This window comes from Oncorhynchus tshawytscha, linkage group LG05, assembly GCF_018296145.1.
Source record: "Oncorhynchus tshawytscha isolate Ot180627B linkage group LG05, Otsh_v2.0, whole genome shotgun sequence".
Taxonomy (NCBI): domain Eukaryota; kingdom Metazoa; phylum Chordata; class Actinopteri; order Salmoniformes; family Salmonidae; genus Oncorhynchus; species Oncorhynchus tshawytscha.
The window spans coordinates 62,812,784-62,840,765 of NC_056433.1; the positions used below are offsets into that span (position 1 = coordinate 62,812,784).

The 27,982-nt window shown below is 43.8% G+C and overlaps 1 protein-coding gene and 1 pseudogene across 1 annotated transcript; one reads left to right on the forward strand and one right to left on the reverse strand.

The window, feature by feature from the left end:
- Window positions 1–2,864: 2,864 nt before the first annotated feature.
- Window positions 2,865–19,840, reverse strand: LOC112251584 (annotated as a pseudogene).
- Window positions 15,734–27,285, forward strand: LOC112251820 (flavin-containing monooxygenase 5-like). Its single transcript, XM_024422759.2, has 11 exons — window positions 15,734–15,792; window positions 22,485–22,623; window positions 24,088–24,276; window positions 24,363–24,528; window positions 24,755–24,897; window positions 25,114–25,313; window positions 25,513–25,648; window positions 25,751–25,970; window positions 26,101–26,173; window positions 26,396–26,648; window positions 26,779–27,285. The coding sequence occupies exons 2-11, from the start codon at window positions 22,492–22,494 to the stop codon at window positions 26,929–26,931; spliced, it is 1,665 nt and encodes a 554-aa protein (XP_024278527.1). The 5' UTR covers window positions 15,734–15,792; window positions 22,485–22,491; the 3' UTR covers window positions 26,932–27,285.
- Window positions 27,286–27,982: the final 697 nt, after the last annotated feature.

Genomic DNA, 27,982 nt, shown 5'->3' on the forward strand with positions numbered 1-27,982 from the left:
ATTGACAGTGTGTTGGCAGTAGCCACTCAATGTTAGTGGTGGCTGTTTAACAGTCTGATGGCCTTGAGATAGAAGCTGTTTTTCAGTCTCTCGGTCCCAGCTTTGATGCACCTGTACTGACCTCGCCTTCTGGATGGCAGCGGGGTGAACAGGCAGTGGCTCGGGTGGTTGATGTCCTTGATGATCTTTATGGCCTTCCTGTAGCATTGGGTGGTGTAGGTGTCCTGGAGGGCAGGTAGTTTGCCCCGGTGATGCGTTGTGCAGACCTCACTACCCTCTGGAGAGCCTTACGGTTGAGGGCGGTGCAGTTGCCATACCAGGCGGTGATACAGCCCGCCAGGATGCTCTCGATTGTGCATCTGTAGAAGTTTGTGAGTGCTTTTGGTGACAAGCCGAATGTCTTCAGCCTCCTGAGGTTGAAGAGGCGCTGCTGCGCCTTCCTCACGATGCTGTCTGTGTGAGTGGACCAATTCAGTTTGTCTGTGATGTGTATGCCGAGGAACTTAAAACTTGCTACCCTCTCCACTACTGTTCCATCGATGTGGATGGGGGGGTGTTCCCTCTGCTGTTTCCAATCAGGCCCTCAAGGACTGGAGTTGTCCACCTCTGCAGGGACCCAACCCATCATTTAGGCACCAGTGCCCAGAGGAATAATAGCCCACAGACTATACACTACAACAGGACTTTGGCCTGTGGGTGGGCGGTGTGTTCAATCTTACCTAGCCTCTATCAAAACACTTAAATAACTGTCTGTTATTTTCCAAGGCCTCGGTACTCCATCTGATAACACAATCATTACAGGAGGTAATTCAGAGGAAAGGACTGGGCCTGTTTGTATACTGGTCAAATGGATCCTTCCTTGAGGTCATCAATGGTCTGTAGGAGATTAGATAAGTGATCAAGGGAAAGCAAAGTTACTATTCAGTTACCGGAAAGAAGGATGCCTTCCCCAAGTATTGAAGCAGACAAACAAAAAGGTGGGATGGGTCCGTAATCATATGTTGCATAAAGCTTACTTCAATTGTATTTATTTTTAGTGTTTTCACTGCATCACAGATAGTCTACACAGACATTTCAGCTTTGCAGCCTTTTTCAGTGTGTTGGTACAAATCTTTTTAATTCAAAACAGCATTTGTAGTGAACACAGGTGAGCACCAGGTGCTTCTAATCAGGGTTGTCACTCATCTGCCAAGCAGGGACGTGGCTTCTCTGGTCTACCTGTATACAAGTTAGTCACAAATAAATACTGAATTATAGGTTATGGGAGCAGGCATGAAGGGGCAATTGAGAGTATCAGGAGTGAACCATTCATGAATCAATTGCCTTACATGTCTGCTCACTTGGATACATTACATCAATTCATGAGATTGCTTGATTTCCTTTGTGGTAAACTCATGGCTTCTCTTTGGAGTCATTTAACTAAGTATTGAAGCAGACCTGTATTGTACCAAGTTCAAAACCACCAAAAACACACACCCCACAGTGGTCATTACAAACGTGTGTTTATTGGGGTAGTAAGGCACTGTACAATGATACGGACATTAAAGCCCTGCTCCACAGAAGAATGAATTAATGGATGCTTAGTCGAGATGTAAGTATTTGTGATTTTATTTGATTTTATTTGGATCTCTTTTTGTCCCCATTTGGACTAATCTTCCAAGAGTCCTTAAACATTAAAATACAATTTATAATACAAACACACTTTCCCATATAACACACTATTACAAACATACATAATACTAGCATAATGACCCAATAAATGCTCAATCTAAGAAAAATATTGATTCTTCATCTACTATAATCCCACAACATTTCTATATACTATATTTAAATTGTTTTAAAATAATGTTTAAATGTATATATTGAAAGGTTTCTAGTTTGCTCAGTTAATTTATTCCATTTCTGTATTGCTCTAAATCTAAATGTTATTTTGCCTATTTCTCTTTTCTGTCTGGATAACGCATAGATGGTGGACAATCTATTCCTAGTATTTACGGAATGTCTGTCTCTTACCTGAATACCGTTGTGAATAGAACTTGGCCGTTTTAAATGATGTATATTATAAAATAAAATAAGCATGTTGTTTTTCAATTACCTTGTCGATTGATGACCAACCATGACCACTGCGCATGACTGCAACAGAAGAGCCATATCTCCCCCTTAAAACAATCCTTGCTGCTTTATTCTGTGCATTCTGCAGTCTCCTAACTTCACTTGATGATGCATTTCCCCAGACCACCGAACAGTAGTTCACCTGACTCTCAATTAATGCTTGTGTTATTTGCTGAATAATTTTTCCTGGTAAATATTTAGCTATCCTTCTGATTATGCATGCTGTTTTAATATTTTTTTTTACATAGATGAGTTATTTCAGACGACCATGATAAGCAGTTGTCTAGCTGCACTCCCAATAGTTTGGTTTCTGCCACTTCTTCAATTTGTACTCCTCCCATACTTAATTGTATCCCATGCTGTTTTGGCCTTTTCCTAGTTGAACAGACCAACATAACTTTTGGTTTTCTTGGTGTTTAAAACAAGTTTGTTTTGGCAAACCCACTTCCTGATATTCTCCAAATCTCCTTGTAAAGCCTGCTGTACCTGTTGAACCGATTGTCTTGCTGCATAAATTGTAGTATCATCTGCAAATATAGTAAATTGAGTTTCAACCAAGGCATAGGGAAGGTCGTTGGTATATATTAAATAAAGAAGTGGCCCAAGGCAGCTGCCCTGCAGTATTCCACAGTTTAACACATTAGGGGAAGAAAATGAACCATTGATATAGGTGGACTGTTTCCTGTCAGTTAGATATGACTGTACCCAATTCAATGCTACCTCCTTAAAACCATAATGGTGAGATAATTTGATTAGTGCAGTTCAGCGGCTTCGGCACCAGAAAGAGCGGGAATAACCATACACTTCTGACCAGGCTGAGCGCGACAGAAGGAGAAATATGAAGTAAAAACCCAAGATGGCACCTGTAAAGTTCACTTTAAAAAAAAATGTCATACCTTTTCAAGTTGACCAATATCGAAATGAGATCGAGTGTTTATCTTCCAGTCAACATGTGTACCTTCCAGTCAACAGGAGTGGCCAACTTCTCAAGAGCAGTGAGCTCCTACCAGTGGTGGATGGGTACATGATGGACAGCTTCATCTTCTTATCTGGACCAACCACAAACACCTGGGTGAGGGACCAAAGGGGAAGGGTCACAAACACCAATTGGACCTTCATTTTTTTCAGCAAAAATATGTTGCCCTTTACGTCTCATGGGTGTGTGTGTGTGACCTCACTTACACAGAGTGCGGTGAGGGGCATGCCATCCTTGTCAATCTCATCAGGGTCCAGCATGCCCAGCTGAACAGAGCTCCCTCATCATCAGCGATGATGGGGAAGGGCAGGGGAGAGCACCCACTCTCACTGTTAAACGGCATCACATCCTACAGACAGAGAGAGGTTAGAATTCAGGGGTCAGCAATGAGGGGGAAGGGCAGGGGACCGTATCACCTTTAGTGGCACCGATTTTGATAATTTAAATCTTTACAGACTACACCACTGCTAGCAGGGTAAAAGTGTCCTTTCTTTGCTCAGTAACTCACTCATGTAATTATGGTGTGAACTACAAACAGAAACTGACTGTATCTGTAGTATAATCTACAGAACTAGTCTGAAATGTAAACTATAGAACCTGACACTCTGCTCTTTCAGACACATCAACATTAGGGTGACTGGGTTAGTTAGAGCAGGTTGTGGCCAGAGTGCATGTTTTTATTTTCAAGTGTTAAAATGGTGGAGAACGTTCCTGTGTTCACAGCAGCAGTATAAATAGCAGTAGAATGGCTGGACTTCAGATGAAATTAATACTGTTCCTCATTGTGGGAAGGAAGGCTGCCATTAGTCACACGGTTACAGAAATGTATGTGTTGGTAGAGGGGGTTGGGGCAAGTGGTTTTCATAGGACAGATTTTCACTATGTAGTTAGTTAACTTTTCTTCCCAAAGACTTGTTGTTGCGAACTTTGGAAGACGGGGGCAGTGTTGCTGTAACCTAGCAACCTATCCATATGGCCCATCACCAATACCCTAGTGTAAGATTTGATAACTTGCCAGGCCAGAGGAACTCTTTCCCTGTTGGACCTGAGAGAGGCTTTGGCGGGAGGAGGTCAAATGTTTAGGACCTTGCAGATAGAAATGTAATGAATAGAGCTAACTGTTCTACATGACAGACAAACACGTTCTACACAATGTATTTTTTGTAAAGAAATGGCCATCTGTGAATGCAGTTGAGCCAGAGTAACAGCTGTGCAGACTAAACCAGTCTTGGGGGATTACACAGGGTTTGTGCATGTAATTTTGATTTAGACATGGCTGACAGTGTTACAATATGGTAGTAAATCTGTGAGAGAGTGGCTGCCCATATTGTAGTTAGGCAATGTGCTCTACATTTTAACCACTTAGGCAATGGATGCAGAGAGACAGGTTGAGGCAAACCTTGCTCCAGGCAAGATGGTCAGCCACGCTGTCTATGGACAGAGCGATCTTCTTGAAGTTGCGTTTCTTAAACTCAAAGTTGATCTTGGCAGCACAGGCCAGTTCTGTGGTACACACTGGAGTAAAGTCCTGGGTGTGGGAGAACAGGACTCCCCATCTGGAGGAGAGAAGCTATCAGTAGGTCTCAAGACAGAGTAGAGGAAATACCAGTCCAAATGCTCTGCAGCCAGAGAGCAACAAGTGGGTAGGGGTGGGAACAGACTCAGGCCTAAAACATTACACAGTGTTCGTGTTTCACTTTAGCCGTTAACACGTCGGACTACGTAAAGGCAGGTGGATGGAAAGACTGAAAATGATGTGACCAGTCTTTGGAATATATGGTTGATCAATGATGCAACAGTGTGTGGAGTGTGTAAGTGTGAAGAAAATAACAGGAAAACTTGTGGTACTGGTAACAGATGCTTCATAGAACCACACCTTTTTAGTATCATATTACATCAAAACAATAGACTGGGTCATGGGCTATTAAAGCAAGCTCTCTAAACATTGCTCTCCTCCCATCCCTTCACCACTCATTGTGTCAGACTGGGACAGTATGGAGGTTGGAAAAAAAATTCAAAGTAGTGTAACAGGTGTAATTTGGTAGGACAGGTCAAGACAGTAATTGTGACCACCGTCTGATGTTTTTACTGAAGTACCACAATTTACACATCATTCTGTATTTAGTGTTGGAGTGTAGTGAACTACATGTAGTTTAACTAGTAATTGAATTACATTTTGAGGTAACTCCCTCTGTTTGAGCCAAGTGTTTGAGTAACTAAACTAGCCAGCTGCATTTGCTAGCTAAGTAAGTGAAACTTAAAAAAACAAACAGAATATCTAGCTTCTCCTTCATTTTTTAAGAAATGAATTCGTTAAAAACAGTTGTCTTTCTCTCTTTGAGTTAACTACTCAGTACATGTTATGCACTGCAGTGCTAGATAGCTGTAGCTTATGCTTACAGTACTAGATTAATTCTCTGATCCTTTGATTTCATGTTCATGGTGTAAGATCTCTGATAGGTTGGAGGATGTCCTGTGTAAGTCTATGGAAGGGGGTGAGAACCAAGAGCCTCCTAGGTTTTGTATTGAAGTCAATGTACCAAGAGGATGGAAGCTAGCTGACCTCCGGCTACATCATGCTGCAGAGTGTTGTTGAGGCTACTGCAGACCTTCATTGCAAAACAGTGTCTTTTAATAAATTATTTGGTGAATATATTTAGTCTAGTTTTCAATGTTTAACCATTTTTAATTTTAAGAAATTCAGTGAGGATGGTCCTCCCCTTCATCTGAGGAGCCTCCACTGGCCTGTATCTAGCCTCAGTATAACATCAAAGATCCTGGAAAGAGTTGACATGAGCAAATGTATGAATGTCAACAAAGTCTAATGTGTGATTTTCAGTCTGGTTTGTCTACTTTACGTGACTGACTTCATCAGGAAAGAGATTGATAAGGGAAATATCTGTGGAATGGTACTGCTTGACCTGCAGAAGGTTAACCACTGTCTCCCAATCTCCAAACTGGAAAGGGAAAGGGGGATAGCAAGTGGTAGAGGTTAATGGTTCACTGTCTAAGGCAAAACCAATGAGTTGTGGCATTCCACAGGGGAGCGTGTTTGGGTCTCTTCTGTTTTTACTGTATAAAAAATGTGTGCTCTTGCCATCTTTTCCTTTATGCAGATGACTCTACTCTTCTGGTGTCTCACAAAAGTAAAACTATGTTGGAGAGCATACTTAGTACAGAGCTTACTAACATTAGCAAATGGCTTTGAGCTAATACGCCATCTCTGCACTTAGGTAAACCAGAGGCAATTATTTTTGGGTTCAGACCTAAATTGTGTAGGTCCTCTGAAATCAGAGTGGAGTTAGGAGGTGAGGTGCAGACTACTAAAACCTCTGTTAGCTACCTTGTATGTATCCTCTATGGAAACTTGGGAGGTGTGAGCATGGCCACTAAAGTGCTAGGGAAGGTTAATACCAGGACTAAGTTTTGGGCTAGAAAGTCCAAGCTGCATGACAAGAACTCCATGAGAGCGCCAGCCACTGCCCCAATTCAATGCCATTTTGACTACTCTAGTACTTCCTGGTTTGGGGCCTTATCTAAGCTTTTGAAGGGGAAGCTCGAGCTAGCCCAGAATAAGCTGATGGGGTAGTATTGAAGGTGAGTCTACGTACTCACATAGACAGGAGCAGCTTTCAGGAACTTAACTGGCTGCCTGTTGAGGGTGTCTTGGATCAGACTGGGTTAGGTTTACAGGAGTATTTATGGTTCTGCACCGAGATATGTAAGTGATTACTTTCCCCATGCTAATGATGCACACAATCACAGCACCTGATCAGGTGTTGCTAATGTGTGCTTATACAGGTTCAGGGGTAATGCTGGGAAGGTACTTTCTTGTATACTGGAGCCTCAGAGTGGAATGAGTTGCCTCTGCCCACAAAAATGACATCCTCTCTGCAAAGCTTTAAAAATAAAGTTAAAAAACTGCCCATATGAATGTACCCTACAATGTAACTGCAATGATAGATAGTTGTTCTTTGTTTTTATGTTTTATTATCTCGCTGTCATACTGTGTTCAACAGTGTTCAATCTCGCCTAGCCATCTTGTTTCAAGAGGACCACATTGGAAATAAGTCCCAGACATTGTCATATCGTTGATGACTTTGCTTAAACTTTTTCAAGTTGTGTGTGCTTATTTTTTTGTTTTTTTAAATGGTCGGATTAATAAACTATACAAAATAAAAATACTTTGGAAGGTCACCTGGCTCGGAGACAAAAGCGAATTGAAGCACTGAGTCACACACTCCTAAACAATGGCAACCTTGTCTGGTCAGTCACACACTCTCAGTGCAGGCTGGTTTACACACTGGTGCTATTGTGTTCCTCTAAACGATTGACTGACATTTTAATAGGGATTGAGGGACAACATCTTTTGCGTGACCTCTAGCCTCCACAGTTTTAGGATCTGATATGGGATCAGCGTTCTCCACTTTCCATATGACCCCGAACCACGGATTTACATGTTAAAAACTGAAACGGGTCCTGGGCCGGTGCTTAGAGTCTATGATTAGGCTACCATCATGATATGACACTTGCTTCCGTGTATTACCAATTTCACGCTGATGTCAAGGCAATGAGCATGCAGCCAAGTATATTTGTTTATTGTCTGTATGTCGAATGTTATACAAACACACCATCAGTGAACTGTTATACAAACACACCATCAGGCTACTGATTATGCAATTGATGACAGTCTGCTGCAGATACAAAATAACAGTTCAAATCAAATCAAAAACTACCTGCCCTCCAGGACACCTACACCACCCGATGCTACAGGAAGGCCATAAAGATCATCAAGGACATCAACCACCGAGCCACTGCCTGTTCAGCTGTCACACGAGGTCAGTACAGGTGCATCAAAACTGGGACCGAGAGACTTATTTAACCCCGCTGTCATCCAGAATTGCGAGGTCAGATCAGGTAAATATATCACCTGGGTTTACATACTTAAATTTTATGTTTATTTTAGCCTCCAGTATTTATGCTGCAGTAGTTTGTGTCGTGGGGCTAGGGTCAGTTTGTTATATCTGGAGTACTTCTCCTGTCTTATCCGGTGTCCTGTGTGAATGTAAGTATGCTCTCTCTAATTCTCTCTTTCTCTCTTTCTCTCGGAGGACCTGAGCCCTAGGACCATGCCTCAGGACTACCTGGCATGATGACTCCTTGCTGTCTCCAGTCCACCTGGCCGTGCTGCTGCTCCAGTTTCAACTGTTCTGCCTGCGGCTATGGAACCCTGACCTGTTCACCGGACGTGCTACCTGTCCCAGACCTTTTCAACTCTCTAGAGACAGCAGGAGTGGTAGAGATACTCTTAATGATCGGCTATGAAAAGCCAACTGACATTTACTAGAAGCACTTGCTGACTACTGTGATTAACATCTGACCATGCTGGTCATTTGACAAATAAAATTTGATATTTGATTTAATGTTTTGCTTATCCCCTAAGTATGCTCTACTACTGTGAGCCCTTGCCTCAGGACTATGGCATGATACTCAAATGCTGTCTCCAGTCCATAAAACCCCAAAGTTTCAACATGCAGCTTGGAACACGTGCTGGTCCCAGACCTTTTCAAGATGTTAAAATGAACATGGCCAAGATGTTAAAATGTTCCTAAATGACCAGCATGGTTGAATAATAATAAGGCAGAACAGTTGAAACTGGAGCAGCAGCACGGCCAGGTGGACTGGGGACAGCAAGGAGTCATCATGTCAGGTAGTTCTGGGCCGTGGTCCTAGGGCTCAGGTCCTCCGAGAGAGATAAAGAAAGAGAGAATTAAAGAGAGCACATGTGGGGTGGCCAGTCCTCTTCTGGCTGTGCCAGGTGGAGATTATAACAGAACATGGCCAAGATGTTCAAATGTTCATAAATGACCAGCATGGTCGAATAATAATAAGGCAGAACAGTTGAAACTGGAGCAGCAGCACGGCCAGGTGGACTGGGGACAGCAAGAAGTCATCATGTCAGGTAGTCCTGGGGCATGGTCCTAGGGCTCAGGTCCTCAGAGAGAGAGAAAGAAAGAGAGAAGGAGAGAATTAGAGAACGCACACTTAGATTCACACAGGACACCGAATAGGACAGGAGAAGTACTCCAGATATAACAAACTGACCCTAGCCCCCCGACACATAAACTACTGCAGCATAAATACTGGAGGCTGAGACAGGAGGGGTCAGGAGACACTGTGGCCCCATCCGAGGACACCCCCGGACAGGGCCAAACAGGAAGGATATAACCCCACCCACTTTGCCAAAGCACAGCCCCCACAACACTAGAGGGATATCTTCAACCACCAACTTACCATCCTGAGACAAGGCTGAGTATAGCCCACAAAGATCTCTGCCATGGCACAACCCAAGGAGGGGGGGCGCCAACCCAGGCAGGATGACCACATCAGTGAAACACTTCAATAAGGGCTGTGTTTAAATCTCTCTAATTATTAACGTTTAAATTTTGGGGGCTAAATACAAGGTGACTTTTATCAATATATTCGGCTCTATTTGAAAATTTGACAATGCTAATTAGCAACAAACTAGAACATCATGCAAGACTACAAATCCCTGTAAGCTCCAGCAAGTCATCTCTAGCTGACACCTTTGCTAACAGGTATCAAATCAAATCAAATTTATTTGTCACATACACATGGTTAGCAGATGTTAATGCGAGTGTAGTGAAATGCTTGTGCTTCTAGTTCCGACAATGCAGTAATAACCAACGAGTAATCTAACTAACAATTCCAAAACTACTACCTTATACACACAAGTGTAAAGGGATAAAGAATATGTACATAAAGATATATGAATGAGTGATGGTACAGAGCGGCATAGGCAAGATGCAGTAGATGGTATCGAGTACAGTATATACATATGAGATGAGTATGTAAACAAAGTGGCATAGTTTAAAGTGGCTAGTGATACATGTATTACATAAAGATGCAGTAGATGATATAGAGTACAGTATATACTTATACATATGAAGTAAGTAGCATTGTTTAAAGTGGCTAGTGATATATTTTACATCTCTTTCTTTCTCTCTCTCGGAGGACCCGAGCCCTAGGACCTGAGCTCCAGGACTACCTGACATGATGACTCCTTGCTGTCCCCAGTCCACCTGGCCATGCTGCTGTTCCAGTTTCAACTGACCTGAGCCCTAGGACCATGCCCCAGGACTACCTGACATGATGACTCCTTGCTGTCCCCAGTCCACCTGGCCATGCTGCTGCTCCAGTTTCAACTTCCACCTGACTGTGCTGCTGCTCCAGTTTCAACTGTTCTGCCTTATTATTATTCGACCATGCTGGTCATTTATGAACATTTGAACATCTTGGCCATGTTCTGTTATAATCTCCACCCGGCACAGCCAGAAGAGGACTGGCCACCCCACATAGCCTGGTTCCTCTCTAGGTTTCTTCCTAGGTTTTGGCCTTTCTAGGGAGTTTTTCCTAGCCACCGTGCTTCTACACCTGCATTGCTTGCTGTTTGGGGTTTTAGGCTGGGTTTCTGTACAGCACTTTGAGATATCAGCTGATGTACGAAGGGCTATATAAATAAATTTGATTTGATTTGATTTTGACATCAATTCCCATCATTGAAGTGGTTGGAGTTGAGTCCGTGTGTTGGCAGCAGCCACTCAATGTTAGTGGTGGCTGTTTAACAGTCTGATGGCCTTGAGATAGAAGCTGTTTTTCAGTCTCTCGGTCCCAGCTTTGATGCACCTGTACTGACCTCGCCTTCTGGATGGTAGCAGTGTGAACAGACAGTGGCTCGGGTGGTTGTTGTCCTTGATGATATTTATGGCCTTTATGGCCTTCCAATTTAAAACTTGCACAAGACCATTCACAGAATTGTCAATTTTAAAGAAATGTAGCCAATTTATTCATTACTATATTTAGCTAACATTAGATAGTTAGTTAATCTAGAGACTCTTACCTTTGCCTCGACTCAGCATTCTCGTCCACATCATCATGGCATTTGTAGTTCTGTAAGATAGTCACATTAGCAGCTAATTATTAACGTTTACATTTTGGGGGGTAAATAAAGGCAAATATATTGATAAAAGTCACCTTGTCCTAGAGCGATTTACACGGTTATCAAAATGTCATGCCAAGGTAAGCCTACATGAAACACAGTGAAGTGTTTCTAAAATGAAAGGGTGGAAAAACGTTTGGAACAATTAACTTGTTTGACCACTTGGTTTTACGGGTATTATGACTCATACTGTGCTACTCTATGTAAAGTTCACAAAATGAAAGGGTTTGTATTTTTTATTTCTCACTGAAATATAGTCACCCTGGATGTGTCAGATCTTGAGGAATAATACCAGTTGTCTACAGATGGGTGAGTGCTAAAAAATAATTAACATTGATGATGTTTTAACCAGAGACAGGAGGCATGGTTTTCATTCCAAATTAGATTACCCAACAACTTTACAGCTACGCTGACATCAAACATGTAGTTCATTCATTTTATAACCTTTTAATGTGTTAAACGTGATCTCTCCTTATCTATGGCTCTGAGACCTGATCCTGAAAATGGTTCTCATCTTGTGGAGAGTTGATTCCTTATAGTAACTGTCTAAATAGTTTTGCAACAGGGTTGCAGGGAAAACCGAAGAGGCCAGGGCAGGTTTTATAGTTCAGTCCCAGAGATGGTAGAAGTAGAATAGCTTTTTGTCTTTCTGATAGAAAGGGAAGGCACCTAGTCAGCTGTACAACTAAATGCCTTCAACTGAAATGTGTCTTCCGCATTTGAGATCACAAGACGGTGAATGTCCAAGACTGGTTGCTCATTCCTGCTGTACTGTTTTGTTACAGGTGTAACTGACACACACACACACACACACATTGTAATGTCTGTGTGTAGGTGTAGACAAAGCACCCGTCTGAGGTGCATCATTTAATGTTTGTCCAGGTTAAACCCCTGTGTGACGCCTGCTGTAGTAGCGGTGTAACCTAACGTAGCAGGCGGGTCATTCCATGTCATTTCAGTGAGCCATGACACCCACCATCTCCGATTGTTCTGAAAATGTTTCTGTAGTTAGAAACTGATAAGATTTGCCTTGTTGCAACATTATTTGGTTGAAATATAATTTGATCTCTGAGAAATTAAGCTAATTGATTGCACCCAAATTGGCCATTTTTAAATTATAGGATTCTATAAATATACTACATAACATCTGATTTGGACCCCCAAAAATTCAAACAATGAGTTAGACATGAGGATTCCAAAGAAATGGTGAAAAGCCACCCACAGACCATCACACCCCACGCCACTCTCAACCCAACAAGTATACAGTACCAGTTTTATATGTTTGACAAGTGGTACGAAGCTGCGGCTTGGAGTATTGTTTCTTCATCCTATGTAATACATTCTCAGTGAATTTGGTGATGTTTTTTTCCCCCTGTTCAGAGAGATTAGTCTTTGAAGTTGTAATATATTCTGATATTACCAGGTTCTGACCACTAAATGGTGCTGTTACTGCTCTTGGGTATAAAATACAAATCCCCCTTCAATGTTAAAGAGATACATCTGGTTGTTGGCAACTCCACTAAGGGTGGTAATGGTGTAACCATGGCGCGTGCCTTAGCCACTAGTTAGCTGTGGGCCGGATGTAGTGGCCAAGTGCTTTCCACCGTGTCCTTAACTGCCCTACTGTTAAACTGCTCTCTGCTCTGACTACTCATGGCCTCCCCTCTATTTGAATGTACATTCTCTGGTGCATGTGAGGCAGGAGTGAGAGACTCAGTCAGAGACTTCTCAGGTGTCCTGGGTGTTTACAGACAGTGGTCATTTGGCTGTTGTCACATTGTGAAGATCCTGCACACACCCTAATCCTGGCAGACGGAACATTCTTTTGTTGACTCTGATGACTAATATTCCCTCTTCTATCCCCCAGCCACTTTTCTCTATCTCCTCAACTCTGAGACCAAAAACACTCTCTCTCCTATCCTCCTCTCAGCTGAGTGGATTCTGCTGTAACTGAGAGAAACCTGGAAGAGGTGTGTGTGAGTCAGGAGGCCACCCACTCAAACACATTCGCCGTGGTTAAATATGGAGGAGCAGCTTATTAGCCCCGTCTCTCTCTCTCTCTCTCCCTCTCTCAGCCCCCCGTGTCTACTTCTGCTCGGAGAGAAGAGTCAGACTCCCTTAGCGCTCCATTCCTCAGCTGCTCTTCGCCATGTATCTTGTATTCCCTCCAGCTGAATCACTACTTTCCCTTGACTCCCCCTCACTTATCTACTGTTATGTTGCATCCATGCTCAAGTATGACTCCAAACTAAACATGAAGTATTTTGCTGAGAAATATTTTGATGGTGAAGATTTGGTATATGTTACAATGCAGTGAGTGCAGCTACACATGATGAGTTGATCTTGATTAGTCTTCATGTACTGTTCCCTGAGAGATGGTGTACACCAGTAGGGTCTTTGTCTCTGACTGTTGTAAACAACAGTTTCTCTCTCTCTCTCATATATATTCATACATGCATACATACAAGCTGTATTTCTTTAGCAATAATGCAGTAGTAGAGATTAGACCTAACCAGTGATTGGTCGAATTGTACTGATTCAAGAACCAATGACATGGCATCCCCAGAAACTGCATTCTGTTATCTTCTGATGAGAAACAACCAACCAAAGCAGTCATGGTTCTCTTAACATTGCAATAAGGAAGAACGCATCTCATTCTGTTGTGTGTTGTCTATCTACTCACTAACGTATGTCTGAGAATATTATGCCCAATCAAATGTTATTTGTCACATGCTTCGTAATCAACAGGTGTAGACTAACAGTGAAATGCTTACTTATGGACCCTAACCAACAATGCAAAAAAATATATAATAACACAAGGAATAGATACACAATGAGGAACGATAACTTTGCAGTATATACTGGGCACCTGAACCGAGTTGATGTGCAGGGTACGAGGTAATTGAGGTAGATACAGTGCCTTCAGAAAGTATTCACACCCCTTGATTTTTTCCCCCACATTTTGTTACAAAGTGGGATTAAAATGGTTTTAATTGTAATTTTTTGTCAACAATCTACACAAAATACTCATACTCATTAATTAAGAGTCATTAATTCAACACTAATATATTTTAATTTAGATAAGTATTCAACACTGAGTCAATACATGTTAGAACCACCTTTCTGGGTAAGTCTCTTAAGGGCTTTCCACACCTAGATTGCGCAACATTTTATTATTTTGAAAAATTCTTTAAGCTCTGTCAAATTGGTTGTTGATCATTGCTAGACAACCATTTTCAGGTCTTGCTATATATTTTCAAGCAGGTTTAAATCAAAACTGTAACTTGGCCACTCTGGAACATTTCACCGCCTTCTTGGTAAACTATTCCAGTGTAGATTTGGCCTTGTTTTAGGTTACTGTCCTGCTGAACGGTGAATTTATCTCCCAGTGTGTGTGGTGGAAAGCAGAATAAACCAGGTTTTCCTCTAGGATTTTGCCTGTGCTTAGCTCCAGAAACTACAATATTGTTGATCCATCCTCAGTTTTCTCCTATCACAGCCATTAAACTCTGTTTTAGTCACCACTGGCCTCATGGCCATGTGTTATTTCATAGTTTTGATGTCTTCACCATTATTCTACAATGTAGAAAATAGTACAAATACAGGAAAATCCTGGAAAGAGTAAGTGTGTCCAATCTTTTGGAGTGGTTGGCTGAAACACAACCGGCCGTGATTGGGAGTCCCGTAGGGCAGTGCACAATTGGCCCAGCGTCGACTGGGTTTGGCCGGTGTAGGCCGTCATTGTAAAAAAGACTTTGTTCTTAACTGGCTTGCCTGGTTAAATAAAGGTTCAATCAAGTAAATAAAAATACTGTAGTTAGGGATAAAGTGTCTAGGTGACAGGCTAGCTAAACAGTAGCAGCAGCGTATGTGATGAGTCAAAAGAGTTAGTCCGGGTAGCTATTTAACAAACTGTTCAGCAGTCTTATGGCTTGTGAGTAGGAGCTCCTTTTGGTTCTGACTGGAGTTTTTGACAACTTTTAGTCCCAAACTACTTTTGGCCAGAACCCTATAGGCCCCGGACTTGGAGCTAGTAGTCTGTTTGGAACTGTGCTCTACCAGTTTGGCCATCTCAGCCTCTGTACAGTCAAACAAAGTTTGCCGGCACAAACATAGTTATTTTAGGTTGACTGTATACTGTAGCAAATTTGACTTTATTCTATGGATTTTGGTTGGAGGCGTACTCCAGAATGATTTCACTAATTCTGTATATATGTTTTATAAATAAATGTGTCAAATTGTGACATTGACTCACCATGTGGTTTATATTTAGATATCTGGGACAAAATTACATCCGTTTTATCTTTTGTGGCTAATAGAAGTAGCTGAAAACTAGAAATGACAAAGTGGAATTTTAAATGGAGCTTGATGCTATTCTGCAGAATTGTTTGTTTTAAATCTGATCTAGAATATGTAGTATGGTAGAAATCTGCGTCATGGAAATGTACCAGATGTGGTGCAATGCCAGATATTTGTTTTGACTGTAATATCTAACCTCCACCAATATAACCCAGGTCATTGCACTCCTGTCAATGTTAAACATGTTCACTTTGATCCAGGTCTTATTTTGTGATGATTCAAAAAAAACGTCACTGTGTTTGCTCGGCAATAAAGGCTGTGATGAGCTCTTCCCTTTTGACACACACACACACACAACCCTCACCTGCCGACACTCAACACAAAGGTAAGTCGCATTAGAGTAGACATTACTGCTTCACCATATGTAATTGTCTAGAATCTATGTAGAAATGACATGTGCTCTGTACACTATTATGCAGAATGTATACTGCAATTACAGTGGAATAAAGAATTCTGTAGATGTTCTGTTATATTTAAGCCTAATGTCTTTATGCTGGAAAACCCTTTTGTCTAAATTGAAGTGTTAGAGGTAGGATTATCTTCACGAGGATTAGATTTCATGTTTGAATTAAATAATGAATGTCTGTTGAAATCAAAACGTGGGTAAAAAAAGAGCCTTCAATTCTGTGGTGCATTAAAGAGCGACTGCCCCTAAGAAGCAACTCATCCTTTTCAAAACAGCCTATGTAACATTATTTCATCACCCCCAAATGTGTTCAAAGGATCATGTGTCCTATAGCTACAGATTGACCATGCCTCCACAAGTTCTATGGTTTGCATACCCTGCCAAAGGACCCTTGTATGGAGTTCATCAGTCCTCAAGTCTGGGGCGGCAGGTAGCCTAGTGGTTAGAGCATTGGGCCAGTAAACAAAAGGTTACTAGATCAAATCCTTGAGCTGACAAGGTAAAAATATGTTGTTCTGACCCTGAACAAGGCAGTTTACCCACTGTTCCTTGACTGTCTTTGTAAATAAGAATTTGTTCTTAACCGACTTGCCTAGTGAAATGAACAGTCCCTATGACACCGATGCCTCACAAGTCCCCAACTGGCAGCTTCATTAAATAGTACCCACAAAACACCGGTTTCAATGCCAACAGTGAAGAGGTGACTTGGATGCTGGCCTAGGCAGAGTTCCTCTGTCCAGTGTGTGTTCTTTTGCCCATCTTAATATTTTCTTTTTATTGGCCAGACTGAGATCGGGCTTTTTCTTTGCAACTCTGCCTAGAAGGCCAGCATTCCAGAGTCACCTGTTCACTGTTGACGTTGAGACTGGTGTTTTTTGCAAGTACTACTTAATGAAGCTGCTGCTTTTCTTTCAAAAACACAGACATTTCTAAGTGACCCCAAACGTTTGAACGGTAGTGCGTATGAATATTTAAGATTCTTCAATATTCCACCTTCAGCCACCTTGGCGTACCTCTCTCTAAAGAGAGACCGAAGGCCCCTCCACTCACCTCGAATTTCTCAGAATCATACTGAACAAAGTCTCCTTTCAGGCCTCCCGGCCTCTCTACAAACACATTTCCCTCCCGCTATCCAATTACTTATAATCTCCACACTGCACTAAAAGTCAGCGGCTTTCACTGCTGGGCCACCTGATCTCTGCCATCAGGATCACCCCTTAAGGCAGTTCCTTCCTGTCCCACCTTCTCTCCCTGGCCAACTCCGTGCCTTTCCTGCTTCACGCCGTGGTCTTAGATCCCTCGTGCCTCTCGGAGCTCACCTTCTCCTCAGTCATTGGAACGGTATCACCTTTTTCTATGATGACTGTCTCTTCTCCTGAAGACTTAAAGCTTTTCACTGCACTGCCTCTTCCATTGGGTACGGAGGTTTCTACAGAGGTCATTTGTTTGCTGCCATAGCTGCTTTTCTCTGAGGAAATGAAGGGTCCAGAAGGGCCATCATTAACCGGGGCCGTTCTGACTCCCTCCCTATCATGAGTTTCCTAAGACAGCCAGGTTAGACGTCTGTCAGTTCCTTCTCAGAGCTGGACATGTACCCAGCCAATGTAACCGGCCAATGTTATCTGTCCCGTCTCCAATTTCAGAGATTAAGGCACTTGGCCACAAATGCAGAACCCCTACCAACCCCAGTCCCTCCTTATTCCATGATGACCTTAAAAAATACAGAAATGCCTTATTTGCTTTAGTATTCAGACCCTTTGCTATGAGACTCAAAATTCAGCTCAGGAGCATCCTTTTCCATTGATCATCCTTGAGATGTTTCTACAACTTCATTGGAGTCCACCTGTGGTAAATTCAATTGATTAGATATGATTTGGAAAGGCACACACCTGTCTATATAAGGTCCAACAGCTGACAATGCATGTCAGAGCAAAACACAAGCCATGAAGTCGAAGGAATTGTCTGTAGAGCTCCGAGACAGGATTGTGTCGGGGGCACATATCTTGGGAAGGGTACCAAAAAATGTCTGCAGCATTGTAGGTCCCCAGGAAAACAGTGGCTTCCATCATTCTTAAATGGAAGAAGTTTGAAACCACCAAGACTCTTCCTAGAGCTGGCCGCCTGGCCTAATTAAGCAATCGGGAGAGAAGGGCCTTGGTCAGGGAGGTGACCAAGAACTCGATGGTCACTCTGACAGAGCTCCAGAGTTCCTCTGTGGAGATGGGAGAAACTTCCGGAAGGACAACCATCTCTGCAGCACTCCACTAATCAGGCCTTTATGGTAGAGTGGCCAGACGGAAGCCACTTCTCAGTAAAAGACACATGACAGCTCTCTTGGAGTTTGCAAAAGGCACCTAAAGGAATCTCAGACCATGAGAAACAAGATTCTCTGGTCTGATGAAACTAAGATTCAACTCTTTGGCCTAGTGTCCCGTCTGGAGGAAACATGGCACCATCCCTATGGTGAGGCATGGTGGTGGCAGTATCATGCTGTGGGGATGTTTTTCAGTGGCAGGGCCTGGGGGACTAGTCTGGATAGAGGGAAAGATTAACGGCGCAAAGTACAGAGAGATCCTTAATGAAAACCTGCTCCAGAGCGCTCAGGACCTCAGACTGGGGCGAAGGTTCATCTTCCAACAGGAAAACGATCCTAATTACACAGCCAAAACAACACAGGAGTGGCTTCGAGATAAGTCTCTGAATGTCCTTGAGGGGCCCAGCCAGAGCTTGGACTTGAACCCAATCAAACATCTCTGGAGAGACCCTGAAAATAGCTGTGCAGCGACTCTCCCCATCCAACCTGACAAAGCTTAAGAAGATCTACAGAGAAGAATGTGAGAAACTCCCCAATAAAGGTGTGCCAAGCTTGTAGCGTCATACCCAAGAATACTCAAGGCTGTAATCGCTGTCAAAGGTGCTTCAACAAAGTACTGAGTGAAGGGTCTGAATACTTATGTAAATGTAAATATTGGGCCTCCCGAGTAGCGCAGTGGTCTAAGGCACTGCATCACAGTGCTAGCTGTACCACTAGAGATTCTGGGTTCAAGTCCAGGCTCTGTCGCAGCCGGCCGTGACCGGGATACCCATGGGGCGGTGCACAATTGGCCCAGTGTCGTCTGGGTTAGGGGAGGGTTTGGCCAGCAGGGATGTCCTTCTCCCATCATGCACTAGCAACTCCTGTGGCGGGCCAGGTGCAGTGCACGCTGACACAGTCGCCAGGGGCACGGTGTTTCCTCTGACACATTAGTGCGGCTGGCTTCCAGGTTAAGTGGGCATTGTGTCAAGAAGCAGTGCGGCTTGGTTGGGTTGTGTTTCGGAGGACGCACGGCTCTCGACATTCGCCTCTCCCCAGTCTGTATGGGAGTTGCAGCGATGAGACAAGACTGTAACTACCAATTGGGGAGAATACGGGGTAAAAAAAAGTTAATGTGATATTTCAGTTTTTGTATTTGTATATTTTTTGCAAAAATTTCTGAAAAACCTCTTATTGCTTTGTCATTATGGGGTATTATGTGTAGATAGGGGGCGGCAGGGTAGCCTAGTGGTTAGAGCGTTGGACTAACCGGAATGTTGCAAGTTCAAACCCCCGAGCTGACAAGGTACAAATCTGTCGTTCTGCCCCTGAACAGGCAGTTAACCCACTGTTCCTAGGCCGTCATTGAAAATAAGAGTTTGTTCATAACTGACTTGCCTAGTAAAATAAATAAGTTAAATAAAGGTGAAAGATTAAAAAAAAAAAAAAAATTTAAATAGATGAGGGGGGAAATTATTTAGTCAATTTTAGAATAAGGCTGTAACGTAACAAAGTGGAAAATGTCAAGGGGTCTAAATACTTTCCGAATGCCCTCCATCACCTGCCTTTTTCCTCCAACGACTTGGTCACCATGTTTGCCTTCTTCACCCATGCCAGCTCATCCCTCTTCATGCGGATATCATCCATCTGGATGTACCTGGCCAGGATCAACATCTTTCTCAAGTTGCTTACTGGGTCTTCATGTTCCTCCTCTCACCTGCATGTCTCCCTTCTCCTCAAGGGCTTCCAACGCACAGAAGTCCCCCCCTCGACACCAGTCCATAACACTCGACATCCTGTCTGCCTGTCTTTTGGCATTTTTTGGGATTCCTGCAATGTTCAGAGTTTACATCCTCATCTACTATCTACAACCCTTCTCGACATCCTAGTGTGTCAGACGTTCCCATCCTCAATCACTTTGGCAGGACCACACCAGTCTACCAGTTCCGGCTACTATCTACCCTCAGCCTCTGTGAACCACTTACCTACTTCCTGCAGCTCAGACAATCTCAACATGCCTCTCCATCCGACCCACTATTCAACACTGATTCTGCTTCCATCGCCTCTCGTCAATGATTCCATTCCCATCTGAGACAAATACTATCCCTGTCCGGTTATTTTGTTGACCAATTCTCTGGACACACCTGCCGCCTCCATGGCATCCCGACACAGCATCGCAGACCACACCGTACAACTCCTCGGCCACTGGTCCTCTGAAGTCTACCATTCCTACATCTGCTCTGACATAAACATCAGGACAGCCCACAACATGCTAATCTCACAGAACCTGCATTAACTCAGTCTCAGTCCTCCAGTCTCCGCCTCATTTCACGGACACCATCTACTTCACGCACTGTATCCTGCCAAACCTGGAAAAAGAGTATTTGTTCCCCAGCTGTGTCTGGTTCCTCAAGGTTTTTTCATTCAAGGGAGTTTTTTCCTTTCCACGGTTACTTCTGCTTGCTCTCCTGGGGTCTATGGTTAGTTTTCTCCATGGGCACCTAGTCCGTATGACTGTTCTACCTCCACTATATCGCCAATCATTCAGCACATGAAGTCCAGAACAGCTCACTTCCTATCCAGGGTCCAACTAACTTGGTGCTCTCTTATTGGAGATACTGCCTAACTACTGTACCACGACCTGACGGTGATGTTTACCTGAGGCTCCAAGCCAAACCATACAGAGTCAACCCCTCCGGATGTTTGATCTGCAGCCCTTGGCTTCATCCGGTCCATTCTCATTTCCCTGCTGAATCCTCATTCTCGCATCCATTCCACCTCCTCAATAAATATTCTAAACCCATTTCATGTCTAGTCCTGACACTCGTGAAATGGCGTTAAGGATTAAACAAATTCAGGAGAAGGGACCAGACTTGAATATAACACTTAACTAGTTGCCTAGCAACTCAACAAGCACCAGCTGTTAACCATTGCAAATCAGCCTATTTTTTGCAACACTTTACTAGTTTGCCTTGAACGTAACTCCTCAAACAAGCTCCAGCTGCTACTAACTGCTAATCTCCACCCCTGTTTTCACTCTTCTTAATCACCACTACCCCCCTACTTAAACCTGACCAAACAGTAATTCCTCCTCTTTTTTTGTGTCACATGCCATTCCTTTAAAAAATATTCTAAACCCATTTCACGTCTGGTCATGTGAATTGAACTCAACCTGCAGGAAGTTTGTTTGTTGTGATTGAGTGGAGGGAAACGGATGCTGGCAAGGTTCTGACAGATGGGTGTGTCATGGCTGCCAGCATTACATGAGGAGCAAGCCAAAAGACCAGGCCAAATCAGTGGGTGGAGTTCCCCTTTAAGATCACCAGCATGCAGCAGTTTGTTTTCTAATCAGCATGCAGTTTTTCTCCATGCACCTGATATTACAATAGGCGTGCAAGTTTGGCCTGTGCTTTTTCTAATGTTTAGCCTAATTTCAAACTGGTCAATGTTTGCAGGGTGTGGCATAGTTATCACTCAAAAGTCTGATTGTTACATTTAAATGTAACTAAATGACCTGGAGAGAAGCCATTGCTGTGACCTTGCCTTCAGCATTCTATTTGTATCATAACACTAAAGAACATCTCTCCACTCTCCTGCCTGATATCATCTACACAGAGTGTACACCTTCCTGATATTGAGCTGCGCCCCCTTTTGCCCTCAGAACAGCCTCAATTTGTCGGGGGCATGGACTGCACAATGTGTCGAAGGCGTTCCACTGCTGGCCCATGTTAACTCCAATGCTTCCCACAAGTTGGTTAGATGTCCTTTGGGTGGTGGAACATTCTTGATACACACTGGAAACTATTGAGTGTGGAAAAACTCAGCAGCATTGCAGTTCTTGACACACTCAAACCTGTGCACCTGACACCTACTACCATACCCTGTTCAAAGGCACTTAAATATTTTGTATTGGCCATTCACCCTCTCCTCCACCTTAATCTACACTGATTGATGTGGATTTAATAGGTGACATCAATAAGGGATCCTAGCTTTCACCTGGTCAGGATGTCATGGAAAGATCAGGCATTCCTAATGTTGTGTACACTCAGTGTATGTAAGTTAAATTAGAGCAATTAAGGTTTGCACAACAAACTGCTTTTTAAAATGAGTTCTTCTACCTACAACCTCTGCTGTCTATCCTTCTCTCCTATATTCTCCCTCCCTCTCTTTCTCCTCTCCTACTCTTCCTCCCTCTCTCCTTTCCCTTGTCTGGGGGTAGGGGCTTGAAGTGTGTCTCTCCCTGTAGTGCCATACTAACCATCACTCTCCCTCCTTGTAGTTCCAGCATGGTACTAACCTTCTCTCTCTCTCTCTGTAGTTCCATCATGGTGCGTACAGTAGCAGTGATTGGGGCGGGTCCCTCAGGTCTGACCAGCATCAAGAGCTGTCTGGACGAGGGTCTGGAGCCCACCTGCTTCGAGAGCAGTGATGACATTGGGGGGCTGTGGAAGTTCAAGGCAAGGCCTGGGACCAGGGACTGATGTACATTACATTTGGCAAACTTAGTTTGCAGATTTATTCAGGACGTTATAATGGTCGCCATGTTGGCACCAACAGTCCAAAGGTGGACAATATATACAAAAGTATGTAGTCATCAAATTAGTGGATTCAACTATTTCAGCCACACCCGTTTGCTGACGGGTGTATAATATCGAGCACACCGCCATGCAAGCTCCATAGACAAACATTGGCAATAGAATGGTCTTACTGAATCGCTCAGTGACTTTCAACATGGTACCGTCATAGGATGCCACCTTTCCAACATGTCAGTTCGTCAAAAATGCTGCCTTGCTAGAACTGCCCCGGTCAACTGTAAGTGCCGTTATTGTAAAGTGGAAAGGTCTAGCAGCAACAACAGCTCAGTTTGCGAAGTGGTAGGCCAACCAAGCTCACAGAATGGGACCGCCAAGTGCTGAAGCTCATAGTGCGTACAAATCGTCTGTCCTCGGTTGCAACACTCACTACCCAATTCCAAACTGCATCTGGAAGCAATGTTCTTCGGGAGCTTCATGAAATGGGTTTCCATGGCCGAGTAGCCACACACAAGCCTAAGATCACCATGCTCAATGCCAAGTGTCGGCTGGAGTGGTTTAAAGCTCGCCATCATTGGACTCTGGAGCAGTGGAAACGCGTTCTCTGGAGTGATGACTCACGCTTCACCATCTGGCAGTCCGACGGACGAATCTGGGTTTGGTGGATACCAGGAGAATGCTACAGTACCTGCCTCAATGCATAGTGCCAACTGTAAAGTTGGGTGGACAGGGGAATAATGTCTTGGGCTGTTTTTTATGGTTCGGGCTAGGCCCCTTAGTTCTGGTGAAGCATATAATGCCATTCTAGAGGATTCTGTGCTTCCAACTTTGTGGCAATAGTTTAGGGAAGGCCCTTTTCTGTTTCAGCATGACAATGCCACCGTGCACAAAGCAAAGTCCATACAGAAATGGTTTGTTAAGATCTGGCCTGAACAGAGCTCTGATCTCAATCCCATGGAACACCTATGGGATGAATTGGAACGTCAACTGCAAGCCAGGCCTAATCGCCCAACATCAGTGCCCGACTTCACTAATGCTCTTATGGCTGAATGGAAGCAAGTCCCCGCGGCAATGTTCCAACATCTAGTGGAAAGCCTTTGCAAAAGAGTGGAGGGTGTTATAGAATCAAAGGGGAGGAGACCAAATCCATGTTATATATCTGTATGTATCAATCTACAGAATAGTTACCACACTGTTGTACCTAGCGCAGCTAACATAATGTAATGATTATAAATGGGTGAAACAGTTCCACGTTTGAGTTGACCTAATATGCTCACAGAGTGAGATCTTATTTATTATGTAAGCACAAGGGAGCAGTCAGTTATCAGATGATAATATGGATATTGATAATCATAGCGCTATGACTTAAACATGTCTGCCTCCTTCCAGGAAGTTTCTGAGCCCAACAGAGCCAGTATCTACCGTTCCCTCACCATCAATATCTCCAAGGAGATGATGTGTTTCAGCGACTTCCCCATCCCAGCTGACTACCCCAACTACATGCACCACTCCCGTATCCTGCAGTACTTCAGGCTCTATGCTGAACACTTCAAACTGCTGCAGCACATCCACTTCCAGGTGACAGCAGTGACTTTACAAACCCAATTAGGGGGAATAACGGGCTGGTTGGTGGGTTCAAGGTTGGTTAATTGTGTGTGTTTCAGACCAGTGTGCGGAGTGTGAGACAGAGGCCAGACTTCAGTCATTCAGGCCAGTGGGAGGTGGTGACAGAGAACAGGGAGGGACAGGAGAAGAGACACATGTTTGACTCTGTCATCGTCTGCTCTGGTCACTACTCCTACCCACACCTTCCACTTAAAGACTTCTCAGGTCAGCAGAATCAATCAACAAATAAAAATCATTTTTTAAATAAAAAAGTGCTTTACAATAACCTGGCCCAGACCACCAGAGCAAGAAGTTAGCACAATGGCAAGAAGAAACTCCTTGAACCATTATCAGAGCTGAGACTATCTTCTGACACACACATACTGTATATACTGTATATACACACACACACACAGTAGAGCATGCCAATCGAGTATTCTGTTGGTTTCAGGTATTGAGTCGTTTGAAGGGAAGTACTTCCACAGTTGGGATTATAAGGGTCCAGAGGACCTTCATGGGAAGAGGGTGGTGGTGATCGGCATCGGCAACTCTGGAGGAGACATCGCTGTGGAGTCCAGCCGGGTGGCCGAGCAGGTAACTAACAACTGATACAGGGTCAGATTCAGAGCAGGTAACCACTAATACAGGGTCCGATTTTCAATTGGCATAGTTTCTGTGTTTATTTGTATGGGTTGTTTGTTTCTTATTATCTGTTTATTTGGTCTGTGAATGAAGCTGGGGGAAGAATGTTCTCTTATGTTCTCTCTTGATAAATGAATTATCCCATCCCTCCTATCTCCCGTTCTGCAGGTGTATCTGAGCACGCGTCGCGGTGCGTGGGTTATACGTGTGCTGTCGGACAACGGCTTGCCCGTGGACATGAAGTATAACACACGCTTTGTCCACATCCTGTTCCAACTGCTGCCAGTTAACTGGCTCAGCTGGTTCGGAGAGAAGAAGCTCAACGCCATGTATGACCACACCATGTACGCCCTCAAACCCAAACACAGGTAGGTAGGTGTGTGTGTGTGTGTGTGTGTGTGTGTGTGTGTGTGTGTGTGTGTGTGTGTGTGTGTGTGTGTGTGTGTGTGTGTGTGTGTGTGTGTGTGTGTGTGTGTGTGTGTGTGTGTGTGTGTGTGTGTGTGTGTGTGTGTGTGTACACAATACATGTATACATCCTCTCTTTTCATCCCAACCGCTCTCAACTAGGTTGTTCAGTACGATTCCAGTGATAAATGATGAGCTTCCCAATAAGATCTTGACTGGTGGAGTCATGGTCAAACCCAATGTCCAACAGATCAGAGGCTCCAGTGTGGTGTTTGAGGATGGGAGTGTGGTGGACAAGGTGGACACACAGCCAGACACAGATACACACACTGAAACATACATGCTCGCATTCACACACCCTATTAACGTTTAACATGGCTAAGTGTGTTTCGTTTTCTAGGTGGATGTGATTGTGTTCGCTACGGGTTACAACTACGACTTTCCCTTCCTGCCTCCCAACGTAATGCATAAGTCTGGCCACCGGTTGGGGCTGTACAAGCATGTGTTTCCCCCCACCCTGGAGCACCCCACCATGGCCGTAGTAGGCTTCATCCATGCCCTGGGTGCCATCATGCCCCAGGCAGAGATGCAGTCCCGCTGGGTCACACGTGTCTTTAAAGGTCAGACTGAGTGATAGCCAGTAGAGAGGTTTCAGGATCCATTACTGCACATCATTTGCTTCTACCCCCACCTGCTTCATGTGTAGTTCTGATCAGAGGAGTGGTCTTAGTTCTGTCTCGTGTTTCTCAGGTCATAAGAAGCTACCGTCCAACCAGGCCATGCTGAAGGCTGTGGAGTGCGACACCAAGGACATGGACAAGAAGTGAGATGGCTGTCCATCCCAAAGCCATATAATATCTAAACTTCATGCATACATGAATACAATGCATTCGGAAATTATTCAGACCCCTTGACTCTTTCCACATTTTGATACGTTACAGCTTTATTCTAAAATGGATTAAATTAAAAAAATAAAAGCTGGGTATTACTAATCAATATCCTGAATAATTAATAACTGATGACTGTTGCTCTGTCCTGTCCACAGCTACATCGTATCCAAGCTGGTGCCGCTGCAGGTGGACTTTGTGTCCTACATGGATGACATCGCTGGAGAGGTGGGGGTCAGACCCAGCCTGGCCTGGCTGTTCTTCACTGACTACCCCCTATTCAAGAGGGTTCTGTGGGGTCCCGTCACTGCCTACCAGTACCGTATCACCGGCCCAGGGAAATGGTCCGGGGCACGCCGAGCCATCTTCACCCAGTTTGAACGCATGTTCCAGCCCTTCAAGACCAGACAGGTGACATATTTATTATATATTCATACTGAAGATGCATCTAAGATATTTGTATTTAAGATGAATGTACATTGGTATCGAATAGGTTATTATACTATGATGTGATGTGTTCTTCTGTCCATCCTTGTACCAGGTGGAGGAGAAGCAGGGATGTTTTGTGGCGGGCCGTCTGCTAAAGCTCAGCCTCACAACGATGGTGGGAGGAGCAGCAGCCTACTACTTCCACCTCCAACCACCCCCCTCCCTCACCTACCTTCTCTCCAAACTCACTCCTCAGAGAGCCTGAACACCATCTTCCTCCACCTCCCTCCTCTCCACCCTCAACCCCCAGAGAGCCTGAACACCATCTTCCTCCACCTCCCTCCTCTCCATCCTCAACCCCCAGAGAGCCTGAACACCATCTTCCTCCACCTCCCTCCTCTCCACCCTCAACCCCCAGAGAGCCTGAACACCATCTTCCTCCACCTCCCTCCTCTCCACCCTCAACCCCCAGAGAGCCTGAACACCACCCTCTTTTCATCCTAAACCACCTCCATCCTCTTTTCTGAACACCACCCTCCACTCCTCTCCTCATGTGATCTTCATGATTGTCAGAACCATTCCTCTGCTGTGAAGTATATTATTAAATATTGTAACTGGACTGCTCTTTGTGTATAACTGGGTAGAGAAAAAAAACTTCTGTTAAATTTAATACCCCATATTAAATTTCATAAATATTGTTTTTCTTTCCAATTCAACCATTCCGCAACATAGCAAATGTTTAAGCGAACCGAATGCACATTTGCATTTGACATTTTCCAGTCAAAACTACTTCAGCTGAGAGAGAGCAAAGTATATCCCCCTGACTGCATGACTGACATACGACTGGTGTTACATAACAATCTGGGTTTTGACTGAGAGTTTAGAGGTTTTCCACACCAGAGAAACACAGCAGGCAACACACAGGCTTCTGGGTCCACTCACTGGACCAGGTGAGTACAGTCTATGGGTAACAGATTTAGATGGGTTTGCATTGTTATTCAGGTTTACAATAGATAATAAATAACTTGGTGGGTGATTATATTTATCCTGTTTCACGTGTACACGTACAAGAATGTATTATACCCATGTGTTAAATGGAAATGTGTTTTTGCATATCCCAACTTCCCTGAGACACCCTTGGTGAATGGGGTCACAGCCAGGGTCAGCCATTATCAATGGCGGCACAGTAGCAATTAAGGGTTAATCAACAGATTTTTCACCTTGTCAGAGGTCAAGGAGTGTCAAATTTAGTCAGCAATTTTTTGCATCTCTAATTTGCTATGTGAGGCTTATTTGATCTATTAGAAGTTTCATAA

Excerpts from the sequence above, each read along its gene's own strand:
- LOC112251820 (XM_024422759.2), top strand. The coding sequence starts at position 22,492 with ATGGTGCGTACAGTAGCAGTGATTGGGGCGGGTCCCTCAGGTCTGACC. Across the intron at positions 25,314-25,512 it reads GCCCTCAAACCCAAACACAG|GTTGTTCAGTACGATTCCAG; the intron begins GTAGGTAGGTGT and ends GCTCTCAACTAG. Across the intron at positions 26,649-26,778 it reads AGCCCTTCAAGACCAGACAG|GTGGAGGAGAAGCAGGGATG; the intron begins GTGACATATTTA and ends TCCTTGTACCAG.